At 41.9% G+C, this 27122-nt stretch overlaps 1 protein-coding gene across 9 annotated transcripts in view; it reads left to right on the top strand.

The window, feature by feature from the left end:
* LOC115093628 (sodium channel protein type 2 subunit alpha-like) overlaps positions 1-27122 on the top strand; it is a 523144-nt gene that overhangs the window by 348516 nt on the left and 147506 nt on the right. For all 9 annotated transcript variants that reach the window (XM_029605666.1, XM_029605660.1, XM_029605661.1 and 6 more), the window contains one exon: positions 16309-16482. In XM_029605666.1, coding sequence (XP_029461526.1) covers positions 16309-16482 — 174 coding nt within the window. The remainder of the gene's footprint in view (positions 1-16308; positions 16483-27122) is intronic.

Raw genomic sequence — 27122 nt, 5'->3', positions numbered from 1 at the left:
TTTAGATTTCCTACAGAACGTACCACTGGAGAAAAGGCTGCACTGGGCCTGGCCCCAACACTATATGGTGCTTATGGTGGGAGGATGGTCGGATGCTGGTGTCTTCCAGAGTCCTCACTGGCATCAATAGGATGGATATGCCTTGTGGTTGGCTGATTCCTCTACTTTTTGCAGACTCTACTGGCTGTATGGCATCCTGGGTATGTGTAGCACCGTATCCTGTATGATGCCCTCACTTAGCTTCTTAGATTCCTCTGTCCTTTTTGCCTCCTCTACCTCCTTGGCAAAAATCTGTGGTTTGTGCTTTTGGTCTGTTTTTTTCCTCTCCTAGAGACTAGATGTTTTACCACTTCTTCCCTTAGTATTGACAGCCAGTTCTATGTGCCAGGCTTGCTTCTATAGAGGTTTGCAGCAATGGTGCTGAGCCATGAGGCCTCAGTTTATCTTATATACACTAATTTGTGTAGCATCTACACCCTGTTTAGCAATCAGGTGAATATAACGTATAGACACTATGCTTTTGGGTTAGTGTACATTTGCTAGTGAGGCTTTTTTAATTAAAAAATATGTTTTGCCTTTAAGTGCCATTTTAGAATGCATGTTTACATTTTTAGAGAATCCATGCTAAAAAGATTTTAGTATGAGTTTTAGTGCATAGGCCCCTTTCTATCGTAGGACATGCACCATTTTAGTAGTCCTTTTCTGATCTGCTTTTGGATAGCATGGTTGTATGGCCATACAGACCAACTCCAAATTAGTCACACAACTGATTTGCATGGGGAATGCTCAAATTAACATAAATATGGCAACAGTCCTTTTTTTATTTTGCATGCCTGATATGATCACAGCAGCTATGCAAAATTAGAAGTTTGTTCTAGTGTGTGAGTTTAAAAGCCTCATAGTTTATTTTATTTACTTTGCTGTACCACCTTTCACAAATCAAAGTGTTTACAAACAAGTAAAATAAATATAATAGTTAAAACACACAACAAGATAATATATAAAATAATAAAACAGAGAAATGTGACAGCAGAAAAAGTCTATACAGCCTATCTATTCTGCCAATCCACATCAACTAATTCAGCTTTACAATCCACTCCTAAGAGATCCCCATGTTTATCCCATGTTTTCTTGAACTCAGATACTGTTCCTCTATGGGAAGGTTGTTCCATACTCCTGTGTCTACCCCCTTTAATCCTCATCCCATGACCCCTTGTTTTAGAGCCTCCTTTCCGTTGAAAGAGGACCATTTCCTGTGCATAGAAACCTTGGATTTATTTGAATGTTTCTGTCATATCTCCCCTAGCTTGCCTTTTCTCTAGGATATACATGGTGAGATCTTTAAGTCTATCTCCATATATTTTAGAACAAAGACCACTAATCGTTTTAGCAGTCACCCTCTGGACCGACTCCAGCCCATTTATATCCTTTTGAAGGTGCAGTCTCCAGAATTGAACACAGTATTCCAAATGAGGTCTCACCAGGAACTTATATAGGGGCAATACTGCCTCCTTTTTTCTGATGACTATTCCTCTCCCTATTCAGCCAAGCATTTAACTTTTCATTTTTTACTTCACCTTACCCACCTCTTGGCCACCTTAAGATTATAAGATACAATCACCCCCCAGATCCTGCGTGTCTTTCGTGCTTAGAAGAATTTCACCCCCTCCATTGTACTTCTTTCGGTTTCTGCATCCTAAGGGCCAGATTTCAAAAGGTCACACACGTAAATTTTCAATTCCCCCGAATCTCCAGGGTGACATTTTCTGAGAAGAGCGAAAGGACTCTTCTCTAACATTTGCCTGCTTTAATTGTTCATTCTCCCCTAGCTGCCACAAATCTTTAACCACCCTTCTGACAGTGGCCTCATGTGCTGCGGAGAGTAGGGCCAGAAGGACCCCCTTATACATAACCAGTGTGCTCCGGATTAACTGGTGGTGCATGGCGATGATCATTAATGATTGTATAACTATCCTGATACATTACAGACTTCATACCCTGTTCCTTCACAATTTGTATAGCTTCCCTTAAGTTTTTCCAGGGCTTTGGGTCATCCTCCAACTCAGACTCGGTCGTATACTTACTCCTTACACATGTAACTACCTATGCCAGTAAGTTCTGAGTCCTCCCCAGGCATTTTTAAATTTCACATAAGATATGTGGGTCCCTACAGAAGACACCCATCCATTTTACATCTGCAGCATAGATATAGATGTGTTCAGCCTCCTCATCTAACAATCATACTAGCCATGTAAACACACTTTAAGTACTTCTCTGCCAAAATGTGTCAGCTATTTCTAGTATTTCCTGGTGTGATAAATCCTACATAAGTCTGCTGGCCTTTCCACAGTAAACACCAAACAGAAATATTTGTTATACAATTTGACTTTTTCTTTGTCAGCCTCTACATATGCCTTCCCTTCACCTCTGAATCTCATGAGGCTATAAAATTAATTTATATAACATGTAAATTATCTTTAAACCAATAAAACAAAAGACACACAATAAGATATACAAGGAGATTATAAATCAATCAGCTGTTTATTTATTTCTTTACTGGAAGCCTGGTTAAATAGCTAGATTTTAACCCCCTTTGGAACTTTATATAATCATTTTGAAACAAATATATATCAATAATAGTGGTGCCTGGTAAGAAAACAATGTATGCTGAATACCTTCTAACCTAAGTTCAGATGGATCAGGAAGTCTAAGAAGACCTTGCTGAGAGGATCTTAGGGTTCTTGCTGGACCATTTGGAATTAATAGATTAGCTAACTAATCAGGCTGACCATAAAACCTTAAAAACTAAGCATAGAATTTTAAATTTAATTCTAGCCAGGACTACATGCCAATTAATATGGTCAAACTTTTTCAGAGCGTAAAACAACTTGGCAGCTGTGCTCTGCAGTAATTGTATATGTTTGAGAGAAGTGATTGGCAAACTTTGTTAAAGATTATTGCAATAGTCAATTCTAGAAAACAGCAAGCTATGAATCAATATACGCACATCATGTAGCTACAGAAAATGATTTAGTCGATGAATTAAATGTAAAAAGGAAAAAAAGAACAAATTACAGATGATAATTGATCTAAAATATTGTTTTGCACCAATCTTAACTCCAAGCACCAAGATAGAATCAGATGGATCAATTTTTTTGCCAACAGTGTGAGGGTTTTTAATCAAAGTTTTAGCTTTTCTAGTTATCCATAAAGCTTCTAATTTGTTGGGATTTACTTTGTTTTTGATCTTTTAGCTAGGAGGCTACATTATTTGAACTTAAGCAATCTAATTCCTCTACACAGTTGTGTTGAACGTAGGCTATGATTTGAATCAGCCAAAAAATAGGAACTGTGTCTCTTACTATGAATGAGAGTAGCTAATAGAGATAAATATAAAAACAGGTAACCAGAATAATATCCTGGGATACACCACATTCTAATAGTCTAGAATCTGACAATTGATTAACCCACCTGATTCTATAGGAACGATAGAAAAGATATGAATGAAACAACAAGAGAACTTGCTTGGCAATTACAAGATTGACCAAATGCTGTAATGATAAAATTGATGGTCAACAGTATCAAATACAGCTGACATACCAAGTAAGACAACAAGGACATCAAAGCCCAAATCTGCTATATCCCTGATCTCATTAACAAGGACAATCGGAGTATTCTCCATGCTATGACCTAAACAGAAACCCAACTGTCTAGGGTGAAATGCATTAGATGTTTAAAAATACTGATTCAGCTGATGCAATATGACTTTTCAATTATCTTTCCTAAGAAAGGCAGGTTGGAGACTGGTCTATTAAATTTAAGAAATCCAGAGCCCAAAAACTCCATCAAAAGTGGAAGAGTTCTGGCTTATTTTAATGCAGATGGAAAGCAACCCTACTCCAGACTGTTATTAACAATATTGAGTAAGTAGCTATCCAATCCAAGTTCAGACTTTATAACTAACTTGCACAGGTACTTTCTCCAGGCTCACTCTCTCCCTTCCTGTGCCTGTAGCTTGCCTCCACTTCTCCACCACCCTCCCACCACTCCAGTACATTCCCATTGACTGCATGCTACACAGTCTGCTACTTTTAATGGTTCCCCAGGCTTGACTCTGCATACCTACTCCAGAGGATACAGGATCAGAAGTTATGCATACTTTTCCATGGGCTTATGAAAAGAAAAACTTAAATCCTGGCCAAGACAAGGGAGAGCCACTAGCCCAGCTCCAGATGGGAATTCTGCTTTCTCTTATGGTGCCAGTGCAGCCAGGGCTGGTGCAAGGGTGATTTAGAATAAAAGAGTTTACATGAAAAAGAGCACTCAAAGTACAGTCTTCTAATGTAAAAATATCACATACAACATGTACATTATTTACATGCCCTACTATGGCAAAACCAGAAAACTCTGCAAAAATGCCACTTGCAACTATATGGTATTACAGCTTATTATAAAGGGTGTTGGATGTGGGCTTAGCCTTCAGAAAGCTTTGAGTAAACTGAATTGCAATATAGTAAACCTCCCATCAAAAAAAGCATTAACTGCCAGCACTCAAACAGTAATAACTACCTATGTAAAGGCAACACTGCAAATTGTTGCGCTGGAGGTGGACTCTTGGCCTGGTGCAGGATTGGTACGGCCCCCTGAGGGATCCCAGAGGGCACCTGCCGCCAGGAGGCGGAGCACACAAGGAGACAGGCAAGCTGGAGCTTCGCCAATAACAGCCCAGGGGCTCCATGGCTTGAGCCTTTGGATTCCTGGGCCACCTGGACTTAGGTGGGCCTCTGAGGGTCTCCCGGAGAGATGATAGAGAGATGTGCCCACCAGGAGTAGAGGTGTGCGGCTGGCGAGAAACAGGCGAGCTAGACTGGAACAGAGAGTACCGGAGTCCATGGGTGTGAAGCAGGAGCTGAAGGTCCTCCGGGCAGAGTAGGCAGCGCCTAGCGGTCTAGCTCAAGGAAGGCCATGTACAGCGTCCAGGCAGGTGAACCTGGTGGTCTCAGGAGTAGCAGGGCGACTGTCCGAATGGAGCGCAAGGGTCAAAGCCAGAGTATCCATCCGAGAATGGTCAGCCAAAGCAAGGGTCAGTTCCAGATATCAGTCCAAGCATGGTCAGAGGCCAACAGAGGCCAGTTCCAGGTATCACTCCAAGCGTGGTCAGAGGCAAGCAGAGGTCAAATCCAGGTATCAGTCCAAGCTTAGTCAAGGGCTAGCCAAGGTCAGTACCAGGTATCAGTCCAAGGAGTACGACCTGGGCTACAGAATGTAGAGAGGCACTTGGGAACGAAGAAACACAGGATCAGGTACTGGAACACAGGAAGGACCAGGGGAACACAGGAGCAGATGCAGGAACACTGGAACAAGCACAGGAATATGGGAACACTGGAATAAGTACAGGAACTCAGGAACGAGGACGGCCACTATCTCACACGAGGTGACGACTTGTTTCTAAGATGAGGTTTCTGGAGAAAGGGCCTCGCCTTTTATATTATGGTCAGGTGACATCATCAGAACGCGCCAGTTTCCCGCCATTGACCCTTTAAAGGGCAGAGTCAAGGCAGGCAAGGAGTGAGGCCTGGGATGCCGAAAAGCTGGAGGGAGCCGGGGACGCCGCTGCCCTGAGCCGGGGGCACAGCCGACTTGCTGCGGCAGTGGGAGAGGTAGGCCCGGAGCCCGCGGAGCTGGGAACAAGGTGAGCAGGCACGGCCTTGGCGAGACTGGGGCACGCAACACAAATATTACATCAGACCCTAAAACACCAATATACCTGCTATTAGGAAAGCAGAATAAGCCAAGCTGTTATAGATCGCTGCACAGAAACTACATGCTATAGTTCCCTCTAAGCTGAGCGCATGAGTGATTGCTCATACATTTTAGAGCACTGCTCACAGGTTTTACATGATCGCTCACATAAATGTTTCTTTGTGCTATATACAGAAATGGAACACTAATGCTGGCGCTCAAATTGTTGGTTTAAAAAATTGTTGCTCACACAAAAAAAAATTTGTAGACACCTAGTCACTCCTTGGAGGAAGCATTGCTACATTCTAGCACATTATCTCACATCAGTCACACATTTAGAACACAGACAGATCATTACCAAATTCAAAATGAAAAGATGATAAAATATAAATAGAAACATGCAGAGAAAAACTGAACTTGAAAGTGGAACAAGCCAGACTTTCTATGGAATGGAAAAACAAATATTCCTCACTAAACATCAAACAAGAACATCAAGAAATATAAAGCATCAATCCTAATAGTAAAACCAAATTCATAAAAAGAAAAAAAATACTTCAAAACAGCTGATGAAAAGAACATCCAATGATTATGAACATATAGCATTTTTTTTTAATTTCCCAAACATCAATAAAATATTTCAAACTAGCAGACACAGCAAACAACATCCAGTAGTTAAAATTAAAGCTAAAATAAATCCCTTCCTCTCTGTACCTGGGAATTTTAGATTCCAGTTACCCTGAAATTGTCATGGATTAGTAAGAGGTGGGAGATATGCGCAGACTTTCTTCTCTGTCTAACACACATGTTCATTCTCATACAAACTCCCTTATATTCCCTCTCACACACTTGCTCACTAGATCACATTCTCTCTCTCGTTCATGCTCACTGGCTCACATGCACTCTTTCACAGAAATGATTACTGTGTCCCACACTGATGCTCTTATTCACACATATGCTCACTGGTTCTCTCATGTTGTCTCACATGCTCACACATGTATTCACTGACTCATTCTTGCTCACACACAAGCTTACTGGCTCAATTGCTCTCTTTTACACTCACACACAAGCCCAATGGCCTAAATAGTCCTCTTGCTCAAACATGTGCTCATAGGCTTACTTGTTCTTTCTTGGTCACAAATGTGCTCTGGTAACCAGTGCCCAAACAAGCCTGACTGTATTATGCAGTGCAATAATAGAAAAACAGAAACATAATCACTCCTCACAAAACATCAAGCAATAAAATCAAGAGATATAAAAGATCATTCATAACATTAAAACAATGAAAAGAATAAATATGTCAAAACAGCCAACAAAAATAGGAGGTGAGGATGCCCCCTCCACCCCCGAGTGACTAGGGGGATGCCAGCGCCCACAAGGCTGGGCCCTCCCACTGCCCACCCGGCCACCGGCGGAAGCCCTGCACCGCTGTGGAGACTCGGAGAGCGAGGCCATCGCAGCATTTGCCTGGCCGCCTCCACCACTGGCAGATAGAGCACTGAGATAATGGAGGTGAGGACGTTCCCACTCCCGAGCGATGAGAGAGATGCCGGCACCCACAAGGCTGGACCCTCCCACTGCCCATCCACTGACAGAAGCCCTGCACCGTGGCACTTGTCTGGTCGTCTCCACCACCAAGGGAATGGCCGTCCCACCCCTGAACGACAAGGGAGATGCCAGCTTCCACAAAGCTGGGTCCTCCCGCCCACCGCCTGCACACTGACGGAAGCCCTGCACTTCAGTGGCGATGCCAAAGGCGCTTGCACCATTGGTACATGCACAAATGAGCACAACAAAGGAGCTATTCTTTTGCCGTGCTCCTTCATGCAGACCCGAAGTGCAATCTCGAAGTAAGTACTCAGTGCATCCTGAACCTAACGGTGACTATCATGGATCAAACATGCTTCACTGAGCCTATGCTAGGTCAGGGTCTTTATGGAGATGTAATAAGTGTACCAAGAATGAAACAAAGAAGGAATACAAATCTGGTCTTCCCTACAATAAGTAACAATCATGCCACTATATCTTCCTGCTTAATGTTAACTCTGCTCCTATTAAATGTTCAGTCTCTGTCAAAAAAAATCCACCTAATTAATGACCTGCTAGAGGACTTAAATCCCAATATTTTTGCATAACTGAAATCTGGCTGACTGACAAAGATAATGTACTCTTAAATCAAATTTCTAATCCTAACTATGATATATTTCATCTTCCTAGACCTAAACAAAAAGGTGGGGGCTTATTAATAATAGTAAAAAAGAACTTAAGCTAGAACCTTACAAAGTTGAGATTAAACCTCCCTATGATGTGACAATTCTAAAATCTCCTCAACTAAACATATGACTGGTATGTTGTCCTCCAGGGATACTACAAAAAGATTGCTCTCCACTGATTGAATTATTCACTAAGGGGTAGATTTTCCACTTTGCATTTGCACGTCCATTCGCGTGCCGAATTTCTACCATGCTCGTGCTGGCGCACACATGGTGGAAAATCCTTGGGCCTCGCACACATGCACCCTGGATTTTCTAATCCGTGCGCGTATGTGCAGGCAGCACGCACAAGGGGGGAGACTTCTGCGATTTCCGTGCAGTGACGCATTCCGGCCTTCCCCAGTTCCCTCCCAGTCCACTCCAATTAAGGAGCGGTTTAAGAGGGAACTTCCCTACCCCCCCCCACCTAACCTACCTTCCCCTTCCCTTCTCTTCACCACCTCCTAAACCTTACCTTTTTCATTTTTTTTTTCCTTGTTACATAACTTCAGATCCCGAGCTGAAGTAAGTTACACATGCCGGCAGCGGGGTTGTTGGGACAGCGAACAGTAGCGCTGTTCCGGCCTGACCCCCTTCCCGCCCAGAACACGCACCCTGACCTGCCTCTTCGAAGAAGCCCGGCACTTATGCGCTTACCTGGCTTTACGCTTGTGGCCGGGCCCCTTTGAAAATTGGCTTGGCGCGTGCAAGGCCCGGCCAAGTGCATAAAGCCCGGATTTTATGCATGCAGGGCTTTTAAAATCCGGGCTTAAGGTATTTTCATCTCCAGATTCAACCTTAATAATAGGAGACTTTAACCTCCATATAGATAAAACACCGAGAAACATAGCTGTGAAACGTTTTTAGAGACAATGGAACCTTTGGGATGGTCCCAATTTGTTTATAAAGCGACTCATAAAGCAGGACATATTCTAGACCTAATAGTTGCCAATACCAGTAACTGTCTAATCAACACTTCTCACACAATATTGCTGTGGTCTGATCACCAGTTAATAAAGGCAGAAATAACCTTTCTCAACCTAACTCACAAAAGTATAGAAAATAACCAAACCTTTACCTTCAAGAAAAAGATAGACTCAGAGTTACTTGCAGAAACAAAAGAAAATAAGCTACATGAACTAAATCAAGCCAATGCCTCCTCTGCATTTGATTCCTGGGATAAGATTATCAATCAAAAAACCAAAAGAGAGGGAAAAGGATCAACAGTCCAATCCACAAACCTTCAACTGATTAATGGCAAATGACGATATCATAAACGATCTTTGCTTTGAAATTTCAATCCGCGGCCTCTCGCCTCGCAATGGGCCGCAAGCCTTAATCAGCTTACAAAGCAGAGTAATATATAATCATCTATCGTCATTTGCTCATATTAATACTAAACTTTATTACAGTCTCCTAATTTTTACCACAAATGTGAAACAAAAACTATACTTCCCACCAATCTTAAAAATTGAAAAAATTTTTTTTATATATATCCAAAAATTTAGAGAGAGGAATACTTAGCCCATGCTTTATAGGATATTGATTAATTAATTATCGATTAATTAATTATCGATTAATAAATAAATAAATTAATTAATTAATCGATATCCTATAAAGCATGGGCTAAGTATTTCTCTCTAAATTTTTGGATATATATATAAAAAAAAAAAAATTTTCAATTTTTAAGATTGGTGGGAAGTATAGTTTTTGCTTCACATTTGCGGTAAAAATTAGGAGACTGTAATAAAGTTTAGTATTAATATGAGCAAATGACGATAGATGATTATATATTACTCTGCTTTGTAAGCTGATTAAGGCTTGCGGCCCATTGCGAGGCGAGAGGCCACGGATTGAAATTTCAAAGCAAAGATCGTTTATGATATCGTCATTTGCCATTAATCAGTTGAAGTTTTGTGGATTGGACTGTTGATCCTTTTCCCTCTCTTTTGGTTTTTTGAGTATATTAGAGAGGTGTTCTGCTTCTTTGTTTGTTGATTATTTATCGATAAGATTATCAATGACATAACTGAAAACCTCAGTCCTGTCCAGACGAAAACTATTAACAAAGAAAGGAATACCTCTAAACAGAAGAAGCCCTGGTACAATGATGATCTAACACACTAAACAAAGCCTTAGAAAATTAGAGAAAAAAAATTGCAGAAAAGCCAGTCATCTGAATCCCTAGTAAAATATAAATCTCTCCTAACAAAATTCTGTGCCCTAACCAATAAAACAAAAAAAGATGACTAAACAGATTCACGGGGTAATATTTAATTCTAAATTGCTCTTTGATGTTGTAAAACACTTAATTAAGGTCCCGTCATCTTCTATCTTGAGAAACTATAACTTCTCAAAGGCTACCTGCAAGGAATATGCCACATCATTTTTAAACAACATCAATAAGTTGAAAACTCAGTTCCCAATCAGTTCTCCTAAAATAGTACCAGGAGATCCACACAACCAGGTTAAGTGGTCCACATTTGACAGAGTGAGTAATTTCAAAATAGATCAAATCATTGCTAAAATTAATCCTGCTATTCACCCACGTGACCCAATTCCTGCCAGTTCCCTGAAACAAATATGCCAATTACATCCTTAATTAATTACTCTCTCTCAGAAGGAATCATTCCACAGGGATTAAAACCAGCAATAATAAAGCCCATTCAAAAAAATAAAACTGGTAGAATTGACGATTGAAACAACTATCGTCCAATATCCAACCTCTCATTTCCCTCAAAAGTACTTGAAAAAGCAGTGCTATCCCAACTTGTAAATCATCTGGAAGACCAAGATAATTCTCTTCCCAAATCAATTTGGATTTAGAAAAAGTCATTCAACTGAAACATTACTTCTCTCACTAGGGATTGATGCTAATGATTCTTATTTCCTAGACCTAATCGACCTAACAGCCGCCTTTGACACTGTGGGCCATACCCTGCTGTGCCAACAGCTGAGCAACACTGGGTTTGATGGCTGTGTTTTCAAATGGTTCTCCTCCTTTCTATCAAATTAGAAAACCACATTTCTGATACTTTCCATATTGATACAGGTGTCCCTCAAGGCTCAGCCATCTTGGCAACACTGTTCAATATCTATATGATCCCACTGTGTAAATTACTGGTGGAATTAGGAATTACCTTCTTCTTATATGCTGACAACATATAATTTTACATTCCATTCTTCAAATCATTTGAAAATACAGTATCGACACTTTCTACATATTTGAAACCAATACAACAGCAATTAACACAACTTAAATTAACATTAAACCCCAAAAAGACTAAAATCATTTGGTTAAGCAAAAACTCCTTGATAGTAAAACTACCAGCTCTAGACCTGGGCAATTTCCAAATTACTACACCAAATCAAATATGTGATCTAGGGGTCCAGGTTGCCGAGAACCTTACGATGAAAAAGCACATCAATAAATTAGTAACTGCAGGTTACACTAAGTTGTGCATATTTCAAAGATTGAAATCTTTATTAACATTTGAGGACTTTCGTACTGTCCTGCAAACCCTAATTTTCTCAAACCTATGTAACTCATTATTACTCGGTCTTCCAACATATTTATTACAATTGTTACAAGTATTACAAAATGCCTCAGGAAGATTTTTGTTAGGAACCAGGAAATTTGATCACATTACCATCTCTGATCTCTCTGCACTGGCTGCCAGTACAATCTTGAATACATTTTAAGGTATTAAATGCTAATATTCAAAATCATGAATTCCAGTAACAACGGTATGTTAGGGGTAACAATACAACCATACACACCTCAGCGAACACAAGTTCTCAAAATAAAGGACTATTGACTGTTCGCACATTATAGAGCACATACCTGACACAAGTAAGAGATTATGTGCTTTCCATAGAGGGTCCAAAGCTATGGAATTCCCTACTTAAGATGATAAGGTTAATACCAGGCAGAAATTGGTTTAAATGTGAGATAAAAACATGGTTTTTAAAAAATGCATATAACCTGACTTAAAGCAACTGAATGTAGAAAAAAGCAAAAACAAGAAGGTCAAAAAATACTAAATGAAGCATGAAGAGAATTAAAGAATCGAAATAACATAATAACTAAATGTAAAATCCATTATATCATTTTTTTTTATAAATGTCTTTATTGTAGTTTTAACAATAAACAGCACTGAACAGCATGAACAACCATCGAGAAGTATATAAGAACATAAGAAATTGCCATGCTGGGTCAGACCAAGGGTCCATCAAGCCCAGCATCCTGTTTCTAACAGAGACAAAACCAGGCCATAAGAACCTGGCAATTACACAAACACCAAGAAGATCTCATGCTACTGATGCAATTAATAGCGGTGGCTATTCCCTAAGTAAACTTGATTAATAGCAGTTAATGGACTTCTCCTCCAAGAACTTATCAAAACCTTTTTTTAACCCAGCTACACTAACTGCACTAACCACATCCTCTGGCAACAAATTCTAGAACTTAACTGTGCGTTGAGTGAAAAAGAATTTTCTACAATTAGTCTTAAATGTGGTACTTGCTAACTTCATTGAATGCCCCCTAGTCCTCCTATTATCCGAAAGTGTAAATAGCTGATTCACATCTACTCGATCAAGACCTCTCATGATCTTAAAGACCTCTATCATATCCCCCCATAGCCGTCTCTTCTCCAGGCTGAACAGCCCTAACCTTTTCAGCCTTTCCCCATAGGGGAGCTGTTCCATCCCGTTTATCATTTTGGTTGCCCTTCTCTGTACCTTCTTCATCGCACTATATCTTTTTTGAGATGCGGTGACCAGGATTGTACACAGTATTCAAGGTGTGGTCTCACCATGGAGCGATATAGAGGCATTATGACATTTTCCGTTTTATTAACCATTCCCTTCCTAATAATTCCTAACATTCTGTTTGCTTTTTTGACTGCTGCAGCACACTGAGCTGACGATTTTAAAGTATTATCCACTATGATGCCTAGATCTTTTTCCTGGGTGGTAGCTACTAATTTGGAACCTAACATCGTGTAGCTACAGCAAGGGTTATTTTTCCCTATATGCAACACCTTGCACTTTTCCACATTAAATTTCATCTGCTATTTGAATACCCAATCTTCCAGTCTTGCAAGGTCGTTATGTAATATATCACAATCTGCTTGTGATTTAACTACTCTAAATAATTTTGTATCGTCCGCAGATTTGATAACCTCACTCGTCGTATTCCTTTCCAGATCATTTATATATATATTGAAAAACACCGGTCCAAGTACAGATCCCTGAGGCACTCCACTGTTTACCCTTTTCCACTGAGAAAATTGACCATTTAATCCTGCTCTCTGTTTCCTGTCTTTTAACCATTATTATTGCACTGCCAAATTGGTTAGCTTCCCTGATTTCTCTTAGCATTTCATCATCTGTCTGACCATTTTGTCCAAGTGGACGGTAGTATACTCCTATCACTATACTCATACCTAACACAGATGTGTTCATTTTATATCATTTTATTTTATTCTATTTTAACTTTCTTTACCCTTGACCATGTCTTAAACCTTGAGTCAAATGTATCAGAACAATTCAATTGATAGATGTCAATGCCTATTTGTGAAAACTACCTCCTTTACCCGTTATTACCTGTTGATTTATAATTATGAATGTTACTGTTGTAAACCATTGCAATCTTTTATACGACGGTATATATAATGTCTAAATAAATAAATAAAGCTCATTCAGCACTACTTAGCTGGATAAGCATGACTTTTTTGGTTAAGTAGCGGCTGCTGAATATGCGTTTACATTTAACAGTTGCTGTTTAGCCACATATGTCCCTTATATGGCTAAAACGTTAGCTGCATAAATTGTGGGTGGGAGCAACTTAGCCATATAACTAATGCAGCTAAGGAACAATATTCAGTCTTTGCTGCATAAGTTAACCAGCCATGTTAGATGGTTATATCTTATACGGCTAAGTACAAATATATACGCGTACGTTCAGTGACATAGCCATGCCGCTGAATGTACCATGTAATTTAATGGGATAAGTTATATCTGGCCAAGTTACTTAAACGGCCATCTTTCAATATTAGGCCCCTAATGATTTTAAAAAATCACATACATTTGTTCTATTTCCCAAACATCAATAAAATATTTTTAAACGGCAGACATATGAAATAACACCCCATAATTTAAAATAATAAAAAATTAAATAACTAAAAATATCCAGCTCTCCATACCATTAGATAAATAAATACCTGGCAATTTTTGATTTCCAGAGATTGTTGTGGATTTGGGTGAAGGGGGCCCACAATTTATATCTGCTCTCTCTCTCTCCTTCAAACACAGGCACTCTCTCTCTCATACATATGCAGGCTCTCGCTCACACATTCAGGCTTTCACTGTTTCTCATGCCAGGCTCTCACACGCAGGCTCTCACACGCGGGCTCTCTTTCTGATACACATCCGAAGGCTCTCATGCACACATGCAGCTCTCAAATATCATGCAGGTGCTCTCTTATATACACGCAGTCGCTGTCTCTCATACAGATATGCAGGCTCTCACTGCCTCATGCACACATGCAGATGCTCTCTGTCTCTCATACACACATGCAGGTGCTCTCTCATATATTTACAGGTGCTCTCTCTCATGCACACTTGCAAGTTCTCTTTCTCTTATACAAACACATCACACACACACCCATCCTCTGTCAGGTGTCCTCCTGGCTTTCGCCGTGCTCACGATTCTGCTTATTTAGTGCCCTGCTTCCACCAGATGCATCCTTCTGCCAACCCCAGGTCGTAGGCCTTTCTTCTAGCCACGGCTCTGTCATGGCCCCACCAAGACCTCCCTCGGGCTGCATTGGATTGGGCTCTGTTGTGACCCCCACCAAGACTTCCTTCAGGCTGTGGTGGGTTGGGCTCTGTCACAGCCCCGCCAAGACCTCCTTCGGCCCACATTGGGTTGGGTTCCATCGTGGCCCCACCGAGGCCTTCCTTGGGCTGCGATGGGCTGGACTCCGTCGCGGCTTCACCGAGACCTTCCTCAGGCCACGACCAGCTGGGTTCCATCATGGCCCAACTGAGATCTCCCTCAGGCTGCGACAGGTTGGGTTCTGTCGTGGCCTCACCAAAGGCCTTGTCCCGGGGCAACCTCTCTCAGCAGGAACTGAGGTGAAGACCATGCAACCGACCCAACAGTGGATGCCCAATCCCCCGATAGGCCAATCTGCCCCTGAATTCATTTACTGTTTTCGTCTTCACTACCTCTTCTGGAAGGGCAATCCAGGCATCAAACATCTTCTCTGTGAAGAAATATTTCCGGACATTGCTTCTGAGTCCCCCCTGAAGTTGCATATCGCAACACCTAATTCTACTGATTGCTTTCCTACAGAAAAGGTTCGAAGGATATGCATTATTAAAATCTTTCAGGTGGGGTTCCAAATAAAGGGGAGGGGGATGGTAGTAGGGGTATAAGAGAGGGAATAGAATAAATCCCTTACTGGCTGGGTGTACAAGAGTATGACTCTCAGCTAACCACAGATAATGGACTTATTGGGGGAGACTTAAAACGTTTATGGATGTAGATAATCTGTTATTGTATATATTGGTAATGTTTGGGATTAAGAGAATATGTTTCTGTGTGACTATGCTGAATTTCAATAAACAGATTTGAACTAAAACCTTTCAGGTATCTGAAGGTCAGGTATTTGAAGGTCTGCATCATATCTCCCTTGCAGCACCTGTCTTCCAGGGTATGCATATTTAGATTGTTCAGCCTCTCCTCATAAGTCTTCAGATACAGACCCCACACCATTTTGGTCACCCTTCTTTGAACCACCTCTGTCCTGTCTTTATCCTTTTTGAAATACGGTCTCCAAAACTGACCTTGGTCTTTGGTCCTTGGTCCAGGTGAGGCCTCACCAAGGACCTGTACAAGGGCATTATCACTTCCTTTTTCTTACTGGTTATTTCTCTCTCTATGCAGCCCAGCATTCTTCTGGCTTTAGCTATTGCCTCGTCACATTGCTTCACCACCTTCAGATTGCCAGTCCCACTCCCAGTCCATACACATTAGTCTTTCACCCACCATCACACCAAGCTCTTTTAGATTACCATACTCCAGAAGCATGACTAACGCAAGAAGTTTTGAGATACATTATGTTTTTTTGGCTTCTTTAATCTCTTGCCTGTAATGAGCTATTCTGAATTTACAACATGCAAAGTTAGACTTAGTGTTGCATTTATTTAGCACCTCCTGTGCCAAATTCTGTTAGCCACATTGTGTTGTAAAATGGGTGCTTTGTACTTCATTATTCTATTTGTTGCTTTTAAACTTCTTGTACAGGCCTTTGAAGACATTTATATTGAACAGAGAAAGACCATTAAGACCGTACTGGAATATGCTGATAAGATCTTCACTTATATTTTTATTTTGGAAATGCTTCTGAAATGGGTGGCATATGGATTTGCAAAATATTTCACTAATGCCTGGTGTTGGCTGGACTTCCTTATTGTTGATGTAAGTATAATTAAGTCCTCTCCTTTTATAATGTTTTGTATTATCCTCATGTTACATTTTTGCATCAATAATATGAATGCTCTATCTAACTGAATATATTTTGCTAATGTTCTTTAACTTTATTGTGATGTTTCTAGAGCTGTATATTTATGGTATGTTTTGTTGCATATTTTGTGTTTCTTTTCAGAGTCTGATATTGTCCAAATGAAGCATTAGGCTGTTTTGTGCAGATTTAGATATTAATCAGTTTGAAATGTTATATAGACTGATGTTTCAATTGCAACAAATACAAACATAAAATATACTACTTTTTTTATACTGTTATGTACAATGTTGCACTTGGCCGATCGCAGGGTAGCTCCACTCTCAACTGGGATTTCGGGTGAAATCTTCAAGGGAATCATCACCATCAGAGACCCGCACCTAAGTCCAGCCAGCCCCGACACCCAAAGGCTCAACCTGCGGGAAACGAGGGCTGGTATTGGTGAAGGTTCTATTGGGTCTCCACTCCAACCAGTTCCGCCTGCCGACAAGGACCTGCAGGGCTCCTTCCTGCAGTTAGCGTCAACCTCATTTCAGTCCAGGGGTCCACCTCTTCAACAGTTTGCTAAGGCCTTGGACCCGGCGTGTCTCTCAGGCCTTCAAGCCATCCCGGGCTTGGCTCAGAAGATGCTGTAGCAGCAACAATTCCTGAAGGCACTGGCAAGATCGATGGAACGTTTAAGCACCTATCTTGATGCTACCACCGCTTTAACAATCACTGGACCTCTGGCAACACCTGTAACCATGGCGGCTACTCCAGCAGAACGTCTTCCAGTATCATCCAGGTTCGCGGGGGATCCGGGACAATGCTGTGGATTTTTAAATCAGTACTTCTCTCTTCAGCCCTCCCAGTTTTCCAGCAACACTATTCCACCTTTATTCTCTCTCTCCTCTTGATGGGAAGGCCTTAGCCTGGGCCTCCCCTCTCTGGGAGCATGGAGACATATTACTTCAGGACCTACAACAATTCATCAAGGCCTTTAAGCAGATATTTGATGAACCAGGCCATCTGGATACTATCGGATCAGAGCTGCTGCACCTGCGGCAGTGCTCCAGACCCTGATGGATTATGCCATCGAATTTCACACTATGGCCACAGAACTAAATTGATGGGAGGACAGTCTTCAGAGTATTTTTTTTTTTAGAAGGATTGTCCTCCCAAATCAAAAATGAGCTAGCTGCCAGAGAACTGCCCAACTCCCTAGATGCCTTCATTGATCTGACCGGGAAGATTGACCGGCTTCTTCAACAACGGGCTCGGGAGTTGTGAGCACTATATACCAGCTCCTGTGACAACGCCTGCTTCAGCCCATCCGGTGGAACCCATGCAGCTCGGATGGAGCCACATCACGTTGGAGGAGAAGAATCATTGCCATACCCAGGGTCTCTATTTTTACTGCACAGGGAAGGGGCACCTTCTGGCACAATGCCCAGTGAAACAGGGAAACTGCTGAGCCTAGGAGCCAGTGAGGAGATGTCCCTAGGCTATAATGTTCCCTCTCCCCAACTCACTCTTCCTGTGGAAATCCCCTCGGAAGATTGCATATTCTTCACTTTTCCACTAGTGGTCTCCGATACAGGAGGAAACTTCATCATGAAGGCCCTGGAGGATCACCTGAAGCTACCGATGGTTCCCAAGGACTCACCATTAATCATCTCCTCCATCTACAGGGAACCTCTTCCAGGCCAGATCGCTTTGACGATCGCTCCACTACACCTCTGCACTAGTGTCCTACATGTGGAGGAGATAACCTTGTTCATTATTGAGAAGGCTGTACACCTAGTAGTGTTGCCCTGGATGCAGCTTCATTCTCCCAGTTTTCACTGGTGAACTTTGGAACTAACAAAGTGGGGTCCTTGCTGCCATACCTCTTGCCTTCGTTCAATTCGGCCCCTCTATCCTGTTTCACTAGCCATGACCTCAGTACGCTGATTATGCAGATGTATTCTCTAAGAAATAGGCTGAGACCTTACTGGAGCATCGGTCCTTCGACTGTGCCATCAGTCTTATACCAGGCACTACCACACCTGTCTCTACCTGAACTAAGGCTATGTCTCAGTACATCCAGGAGAACATTGAGAGAAGGTTCATCCGACCATCTACGTCCCCGGCCGGGGCAGGATTCTTCTTCATGTCTCAGAAGGACGGTACACTATGACCATGCAAAGACTTGATCTCCGGGGGGGGCATATAAGAACATAGGAAATTGCCATGCTGGGTCAGACCAAGGGTCTATCAAGCCCAGCATCCTGTTTCCAACAGAGGCCAAACCAGGCCACAAGTACCCAAACACCAAGAAGATTCCATGCTACTGATGCAATTAATAGCAGTGGCTATTCCCTAAGTCAACTTGATTAATAGCAGTTAATGGACTTCTCCTCCAAGAACTTATCCAAACCTTTTTTGAACCCAGCTGCAGTAAATGCACTAACCACATCCTCTGGCAACAAATTCCAGATCTTAATGATGCGTTGAGTGAAAAAGAATTTTCTCCAATTAGTCTTAACTTGTTAACTTCATGGAGTGCCCCCTAGTCCTTCTATTATCCGAAAGTGTAAATAACTGATTTACATCTTCTCGATCAAGACCTCTCATGATTTTAAAGACCTCTATCAGCCGTCTCTTCTCCAAGCTGAACAGCCCTAACCTCTTCAGCCCTTCTCTGTACCTTCTCAATTGCAACTATATCTTTTTTTGAGATGCGGCGACCAGAATTCTACACAGTATTCAAGGTGTGGTCTCACCATGGAGCGATACAGAGGCATTATGACATTTTCCGTTTTATTAACCATTCCCTTCCTAATAATTCCTAACATTCTGTTTGCTTTTTTGACTGCTGCAGCACACTGAGCCGATGGTTTTAAAGTGCATTATCCACTATGATGCCTAGATCTTTTTCCTGGGTGGTAGCTCCTAATATGGAACCTAACATCGTGTAATTACAGCAAGGGTTATTTTTCCCTATATGCAACACCTTGCACTTGTCCTCATTAAATTTCATCTGCCATTTGGATGCCCAATCTTCCAGTCTTGCAAGGTCCTCCTGTACTGTATCACAATCTGCTTGTGAATTAACTACTCTGAATAATTTTGTATCATCCGCAAATTTGATAACCTCACTCGTTATATTCCATTCCGGATCATTTATAAATATATTAAAAAGCACCGGTCCAAGTACAAATCCCTGAGGCGTTCAACACGTGGGATGGCCAATATGAATATCTGATAATGCCCTTTGATCTGTGCAACGTCCCTTCAGTATTTCAAAATATGATGAATGAGATTTTCAGAGTCCTCTTGTACGTCTGCGTTGTAATCTACCTTGATGATATTCTCATTTTCTTCAAAGATCTTCTTTTCACCGTCGGGACATTTGGCAGGTTTTCCAAAGCCTATGCTCTAACAAGCTGTTTGCTAAACTTGTGAAGTGCATTTTTGAAAAGGAAAGCTTAACCTTCTTTTGATATATAATCCCCAGCAGCGGCATTCGTGTGGAAGTAAAAACATAGAAGCATAGAAATGACGGCAGAAGAAGACCAAACAATCCATCCAGTCTGCCCAGCAAGCTTTCACACTTATTTTTTTCTCATCTGTTACTCTTGGCCCTTATTAGTAACTTTTTGGTTCTAGTTACCTTCTACCCCCGCCACTGATGTAGAGAGCAGTGCTGGAGCTGCATCAAAATGAAGTATCTAGTTTAATTGGTTAGGGGTAGTAACCGCCGCAATAAGCAAGCTACTCCCACGCTTATTTGTTTACCCAGCCTGTGCAATTCACTCCTTGTTGTTTTTTCTGAATATAAATTATCTTTTCTTCATTCCCCCCGTGCCGTTGAAGCAGTGAGCTGCGCTGGATATGTATCCCAAGTGAAGTATCAGGCTTAGTTGATTCGGGGTAGTAACCACCGCAACAAGCAAGCTACACCCACGCTTATTTGTTTACCCAGACTATGCAATTCAGACCTTGTTGGTTGTTGCCTGGATGTAAATCCTCTTATCTTCATTCCCCACTGCCGTTGAAGCAGAGAGCTATGCTGGATATGCATTGAAAGTGAAGTATCAGGCTTATTTGGTTTGGGGTAGTAACCACCACAACAAGCAATCTACTCCCCCGCTTATTTGTGAATGCAAATTCTTTTTTCCACATTTCCTCTTGACGTTGAAGCATAGAGCAATGGAGTCGCATTAACTGTGTGTATGTTTATTGAATAAGGGTATTAATCTCCAGGTAGTAGCTGTCATTCCTGCAAGCCACCCCCATACCGCTTCTCTTCATTCACATTCTCTAGACTTTATGGATCCACAGTGTTTATCCCATGCCCTTTGAAATCCTTCACAGTTTTGGTCTTCACCACTTCCTCCAGAAGGGTGTTCCAGGCATCCACCACCCTCACCGTGAAGAAATAAAAAAGTATTCTAAACTGGCCACAGCCCTCCGGCCTTCGCCCCCTGCAAAGCTTTCTGGGATTTGCGACCTTCTACCAACATTTTATTCCTAATTACTCCCAGATCGCCGCACCCCTCAGGGCTTTCACTGAAAAAAGATACAAATACCAATGATTGGCCCTCATAGGCAGTCAACACCTTCCTCACTTGAAGCAAGCCTACCTTCGTGAACCCTGCCTCCGCCATCCTGATCCCATACATCCTTTTATACTTGAGGTGGACACTTCCTCCGTGGGAATAGGGGCTTTATTGAGTCAACATTCAGATATAGGAGCCCTCCGTCCATGCTCCTTCTCTTGAAAATTTTCCACTGCAGAACGATACTATGACATTGGGGACAAGGAATTATTAGCCATAAAGATGTCATTCGAAGAATGGTAACAATGGTTAGATGGTGCGCAACACCACATCTCTGTTTATATCGATCATAAAAATTTAGAACACCTCCTCTTGCACAATATTTGAATGTCCGCCAAGCCCGGTGGCTCCTGTTTTTCGTCCGCTTTGATTTTGAGATGAGATATAAGCCGGCAACTAAGAAAACAAGGCAGACGCTCTATCCTGGTCCTTCGAGATAGAAGATACACCTGACCCTCCCGGTCACATCATTGACCCGGCATGAATCCTGCTGGTTACCACCATGATTGTTCCTCCGGGAAAGACGGTCGATCCACAACTTTGTTAAAAGGTTTTAGAATGGTCCCATGATTCTACAGTCGCAGGCCGTCCTGGTCGGGCCAGGACACTCGCACTTCTCCAGTGGTATTACTGCTGGCCCCAAATGCAAAAAGATGTCAAGGCCTATGTGGATTCTTGTCTGGCCTGCGCCCAACAAAAACCTATGGTGGGACAACCTTGGGGGCTGTTACAGCCGTTGCCAGCCCCCAAGGAACCGTGGACCCATTTGTCCACTGACTTTGTGGTGGATCGTCCCCTTTCAAATAGGTGTCATATTATCTGGGTTGTGATTGACTGGTTCTCTAAAATGGCCCACTTCATTGCCCTTCCTGGCCTACCATCCACACCTGAATCGGCAAGATTTTTTATCGCCCATATCTTCCGCCTACATGGATTATCATAGCACATTGCCTCAGATCAAGGTGCCTAATTTACTACCAAGTACTGGCATTTCTTATGCCATAAATTCAACATTACACTGGATTTTACCACTGCATACCACCCATAAGCCAATAGTCAAGTGGAAGCCTGGTAACTTGCCTGCCTGGTGTGAAGGTAGCAGACCTCACGCGTCACCTAGATAGGATTATAGACAGTGCTGGGGAGGAGCCAGCTGTTGTGGTATATGTGGGCACCAACGACATACGAAAATGTGGGAGAGAGGTTTTGGAAACCAAATTTAGGATTTTAGGTAGGAAGCTGAATTACAGAACCTCCAGGGTGGCATTCTCTGAAATGCTTCCTGTTCCACATCCAGGTCCCCAGAGGCAGGCAGAGCTCCAGAGTTTCAATGTGTGGATGAGACGATGGTGCAGGGAAGAGGGATTCAGTTTTGTAAGGAACTGGGGAAACCTTTGGGGAAGGGAGAGACTTTTTCAAAAGGAAGGGCTCTACCTTAAACAGAGTGGAACCAAGCTGCTGGCACTAACTTTCAAAAAGGAGATAGAGCAGCTTTTAAATTAGAACAAGGAGGAAAGCCGACAGTCACTCAGCAGTGCATGGTTCGGAGAAGTGTATCCTTGAAGGATACTAATGAAACAGGAGAGTTAGGGCATCTCAACAGAGAGGTTCCAATAAAAACAAATGTAGTCCATGTGCCTATATGTAAAAATTCACCGAAGCTAATGATTTCCGAATTATCCCTAACAACTGAAAAGCAGGTTGTTAATACAAACAAACAACACACTTTGAAATGTCTGTATACCAATGCCAGAAGTCTGAGAAGTAAGATGGGAGAGTTAGAGTGTATAGCAGCAAATGATGAGATTGACATAATTGGCATCACAGAGACTTGGTGGAAGGAGGATAACCAATGGGACAGTGCTATATCAGGAAACAAATTATATCGCAGTGATAGGGAGGATCAACTTGGTGTGGTCCTTTATGTCCGGGAGGATATAGAGTCCAACAGGATAAAGATCATACAAAAGACTAAATGCTCAGTAGAATCTATATAGGTAGAAATCCCATGTTTGTTGGATAAGAGTATAGTGAAAGGAGTATACTACCATCCAACTGGAAAAAATGGTCAGGCAGATGATGAAATGCTAAGAGAAATCATGGAAGCTAACCAATTTGGCAGTGCAGTAATAATGGGAGATTTCAAGTACCCCAATATTGACTGGGTAAATGTAACATCAGGACTTGCTAGAGACATAAAGTTCCTGGATGTAATAAATGACTGCTTCATGGAGCAATTGGTTCAGGAACCAACAAGAGAGGGAGGTATTTTATATTTAATTCTTAGTGGAATGCAGGATTTGGTGAGAGAGGTAATGGTGGTGGGGTCACTTGGCAACAGTGATCATAACATGATCAAATTTAAACTAATAACTGGAAGGGGGGCAATAATTAAATCTGCAGCTCTATCACTAAACTTTCAAAAGGGAAACTTTGATAAAATGAGGAAAATAGAAAAATACTGAAAGGTGCAACTGCAAAGATTAAAAGTGTTCAACAGGCATGGACATTGTTTAAAAATACAATCCTAGAGGTGCAGTCCATATACATTCCACACATTAAGAAAGGTGGAAGGAAAGCAAAACAATTATCATCATGGTTAAAAGTTGAGGTGAAAGAGGCTATTTTAGCCAAAAAAAAATCCTTCAAAAATTGGAAGAAGGATCAATCTGAAGAAAATAGGATAAAACATAAGCATTGTCGAGTTAAGTGTAAAACATTGATAAGACAGGCGAAGAGAGAATTTGAAATGAAGTTGGCCATAGAGGCAAAAACTCATAATAAAAACTTTTTTAAATATATCCAAAGCAAGAAACCTGTGAGGAAGTCAGTTGGACTATTAGATGATCGAGGGGTTAAAGGGGCTCTTACGGAAGATAAGGCCATTGCAGAAAGACTAATTTAATTCTTTGCTTCTGTGTTTACTAATGAGGATGTTGGGGAGATACCAGTTCCGGAGATGGTTTTCAGGGGTGATGAGTCAGACGAACTGAACGAAATCACTGTGAACCTGGAAGATGTAGTAGGCCAGATTGACAAACTAAAGAGTAGCAAATCACCTGGACCGGATGGTATGCATCCTAGGGTTCTGAAGGAACTCAAAAATGAAATTTCTGATCTATTAGTTAAAATTTGTAACCTATCATTAAAATCATCCATTGTACCTGAAGACTGGAGGGTGGCCAATGTAACCCCAATATTTAAAAAAGGCTCTAGGGGTGATCCGGATAACTATAGACCAGTGAGCCTGACTTCAGTGCCGGGAAAAATAGTGGAAACTATTCTCAAGATCAAAATCGTAGAGCATATAGAAAGATATGGTTTAATGGAACACAGTCAACATGGATTTACCCAAGGGAAGTCTTGCCTAACAAATCTGCTTCATTTTTTTGAAGGGGTTAATAAACATGTGGATAAAGGTGAACCGGTAGATGTAGTGTATTTGAATTTTCAGAATGCGTTTGACAAAGTCCCTCATGAGAGGCTTCTAAGAAAACTAAAAAGTCATGGGATAGGAGGCGATGTCCTTTCGTGGATTACAAACTGGTTAAAAGACAGGAAACAGAGAGTAGGATTAAATGGTCAATTTTCTCAGTGGAAAAGGGTAAACAGTGGAGTGCCTCAGGGATCTGTACTTGGACTGGTGCTTTTCAATATATATATAAATGATCTGGAAAGGAATGCGATGAGTGAGGTTATCAAATTTGCGGATGATACAAAATTATTCAGAGTAGTTAAATCACAAGCAGATTGTGATACATTACAGGAGAACCTTGCGAGACTGGAAGATTGGGCATCCAAATGGCAGATGAAATTTAATGTGGACAAGTGCAAGGTGTTACATATAGGGAAAAATAACCCTTGCTGTAGTTACACGATGTTAGGTTCCATATTAGGAGCTACCACCCAGGAAAAAGATCTAGGCATCATAGTGGATAATACTTTAAAATCATCGGCTCAGTGTGCTGCAGCAGTCAAAAAAGCAAACAGAATGTTAGGAATTATTAGGAAGAGAATGGTTAATAAAACGGAAAATGTCATAATGCCTCTGTATCGCTCCATGGTGAGACCGCACCTTAAATACTTTGTATAATTCTGGTCGCCGCATCTCAAAAAAGATATAGTTGCGATGGAGAAGGTACAGAGAAGGGCAACTAAAATGATAAAGTGGATGGAACAGCTCCCCTGTGAGGAAAGGCTGAAGAGTTTAGGGCTGTTCAGCTTGGAGAAGAGACGGCTGAGGGGGGATATGATAGAGGTGTTTAAGATCATGAGAGGTCTTGAACGAGTAGATGTGAATCGCTTATTTACACTTTTGAATAACAGAAAGACTAGGGGGCATTCTATGAAATTAGCAAGTAGCACATTTAAGACTAATCGAAGAAAATTCTTTTTCACTCAACGCACAATAAAGCTCTGGAATTTGTTGCCAGAGGATGTGGTTATATAAGAACATAAGAAATTGCCATGCTGGGTCAGACCAAGGGTCCATCAAGCCCAGCATCCTGTTTCCAATAGAGGCAAACCAGGCCACAAGAACCTGGCAAACACTAAGAAGATCCCAAGCTACTGATGCAATTAATAGCAGTGGCTATTCCCTAAGTAAACTTGATTAATAGCCGTTAATGGACTTCTCCTCCAAGAACTTATCCAAACCTTTTTTGAACCCAGCTACACTAACTGCATTAACCACATCTTCTGGCAACAAATTCCAGAGCTTTATTGTGCATTGAGTGAAACAGAGTTTTCTCCGATTAGTCTTAACTGTGTTACTTGCCAACTTCATGGAATGCCCCCTAGTCCTTCTATTATTCAAAAGTGTAAATAACCGATTTGCATCTACTCGTTGAAGACCTCTCATGATCTTAAAGACCTCTATCATATCCCCCCTCAGCCGTCTCTTCTCCAAACTGAACATCCCTAACCTCTTCAGCCTTTCCTCATAGGGGAGCTGTTCCATCCCCTTTATCATTTTGGTTGTCCTTCTTTGTACCTTCTCCATCGCAACTATATCTTTTTTGAGATGCGGCGACCAGAATTGTACACAGTATTCATGGTGCGGCTGCTCTCACCTGGGATTTCGGGTGACAGGAAGACCACCGCTACGACCTCCCGGCTCCAGGCTCGACAGGCTGCCATGCACGATGGGACGTGCCACACTGGGAATGCCGCTCAGCTGTGCAAGCGTCCCTATGCACATGCGCACATCTCGCCCCTACCTAAAGGGCCCATGGTGGAAAACCTCCCGCAGCACCTACTGATGATGTCACCTAGGCCTTACCATTTAAGGCCCGGCCAGATCCACATTAGATGCCTCAGCAACAGGTCAAACTCTTTGGAGTAAGTGGTTCTGTGTTCCTGTCTCCGTCTCTACGTCCCTCTCTTGTCTCTCCTCCAGATTTCTTCTTTGGTCTCGACCTCTGGTATGTCTTCTGGACTTCGCTTGATCACCACCTGCCTTGACCCATGGAACGCTTTGACACTGCTTGCAGCCTGCTGGATTACTGTAGATACCATCTCGGCTGCTAGCCTCCATCTTCGTGGGAATCATCACAATCGGAGACCTGTACCTAAGTCCAGCCCTCCACGGCACCCAAGGGCTCAACGTGGGGAATGAGGGCTGGTATTGGTGAAGGTCCTATTGGGTATCCACGCCGACCAGTTCTGCCTGCCAACGACGAGGACCTGCAGGGCTGCTTCCTGTAGGTAGCATCAACCTCATCTCAGTCCAGGGGTCTACCTCTTCAACATACAGTAGATGCAAGCAACTCTTTTATAGCAAGTATTCCCTTCAACTGTGATCATCTATTGGATGCTACTTCCATTTTAGTTCCTGATACTCTTATTATAACTATAAAACTGAAGAAAACATTCTATCAAAAACATAATACATCATTTTAGTAAAAGGGGATTGATGGTAGAGGTCACCCTGAACTGTCGTCATATGAGCTGTATATCCATGGCAATTCAAAGTTGTCTATACATACTGAGTTTTGTATTATACTGTTTTTTTC

This window comes from Rhinatrema bivittatum, chromosome 6, assembly GCF_901001135.1.
Source record: "Rhinatrema bivittatum chromosome 6, aRhiBiv1.1, whole genome shotgun sequence".
Classification (NCBI taxonomy): Eukaryota; Metazoa; Chordata; class Amphibia; order Gymnophiona; family Rhinatrematidae; genus Rhinatrema; species Rhinatrema bivittatum.
Note: the sequence above shows the minus strand (reverse complement) of the source record. Positions and strands in the feature narration are given on the sequence as shown.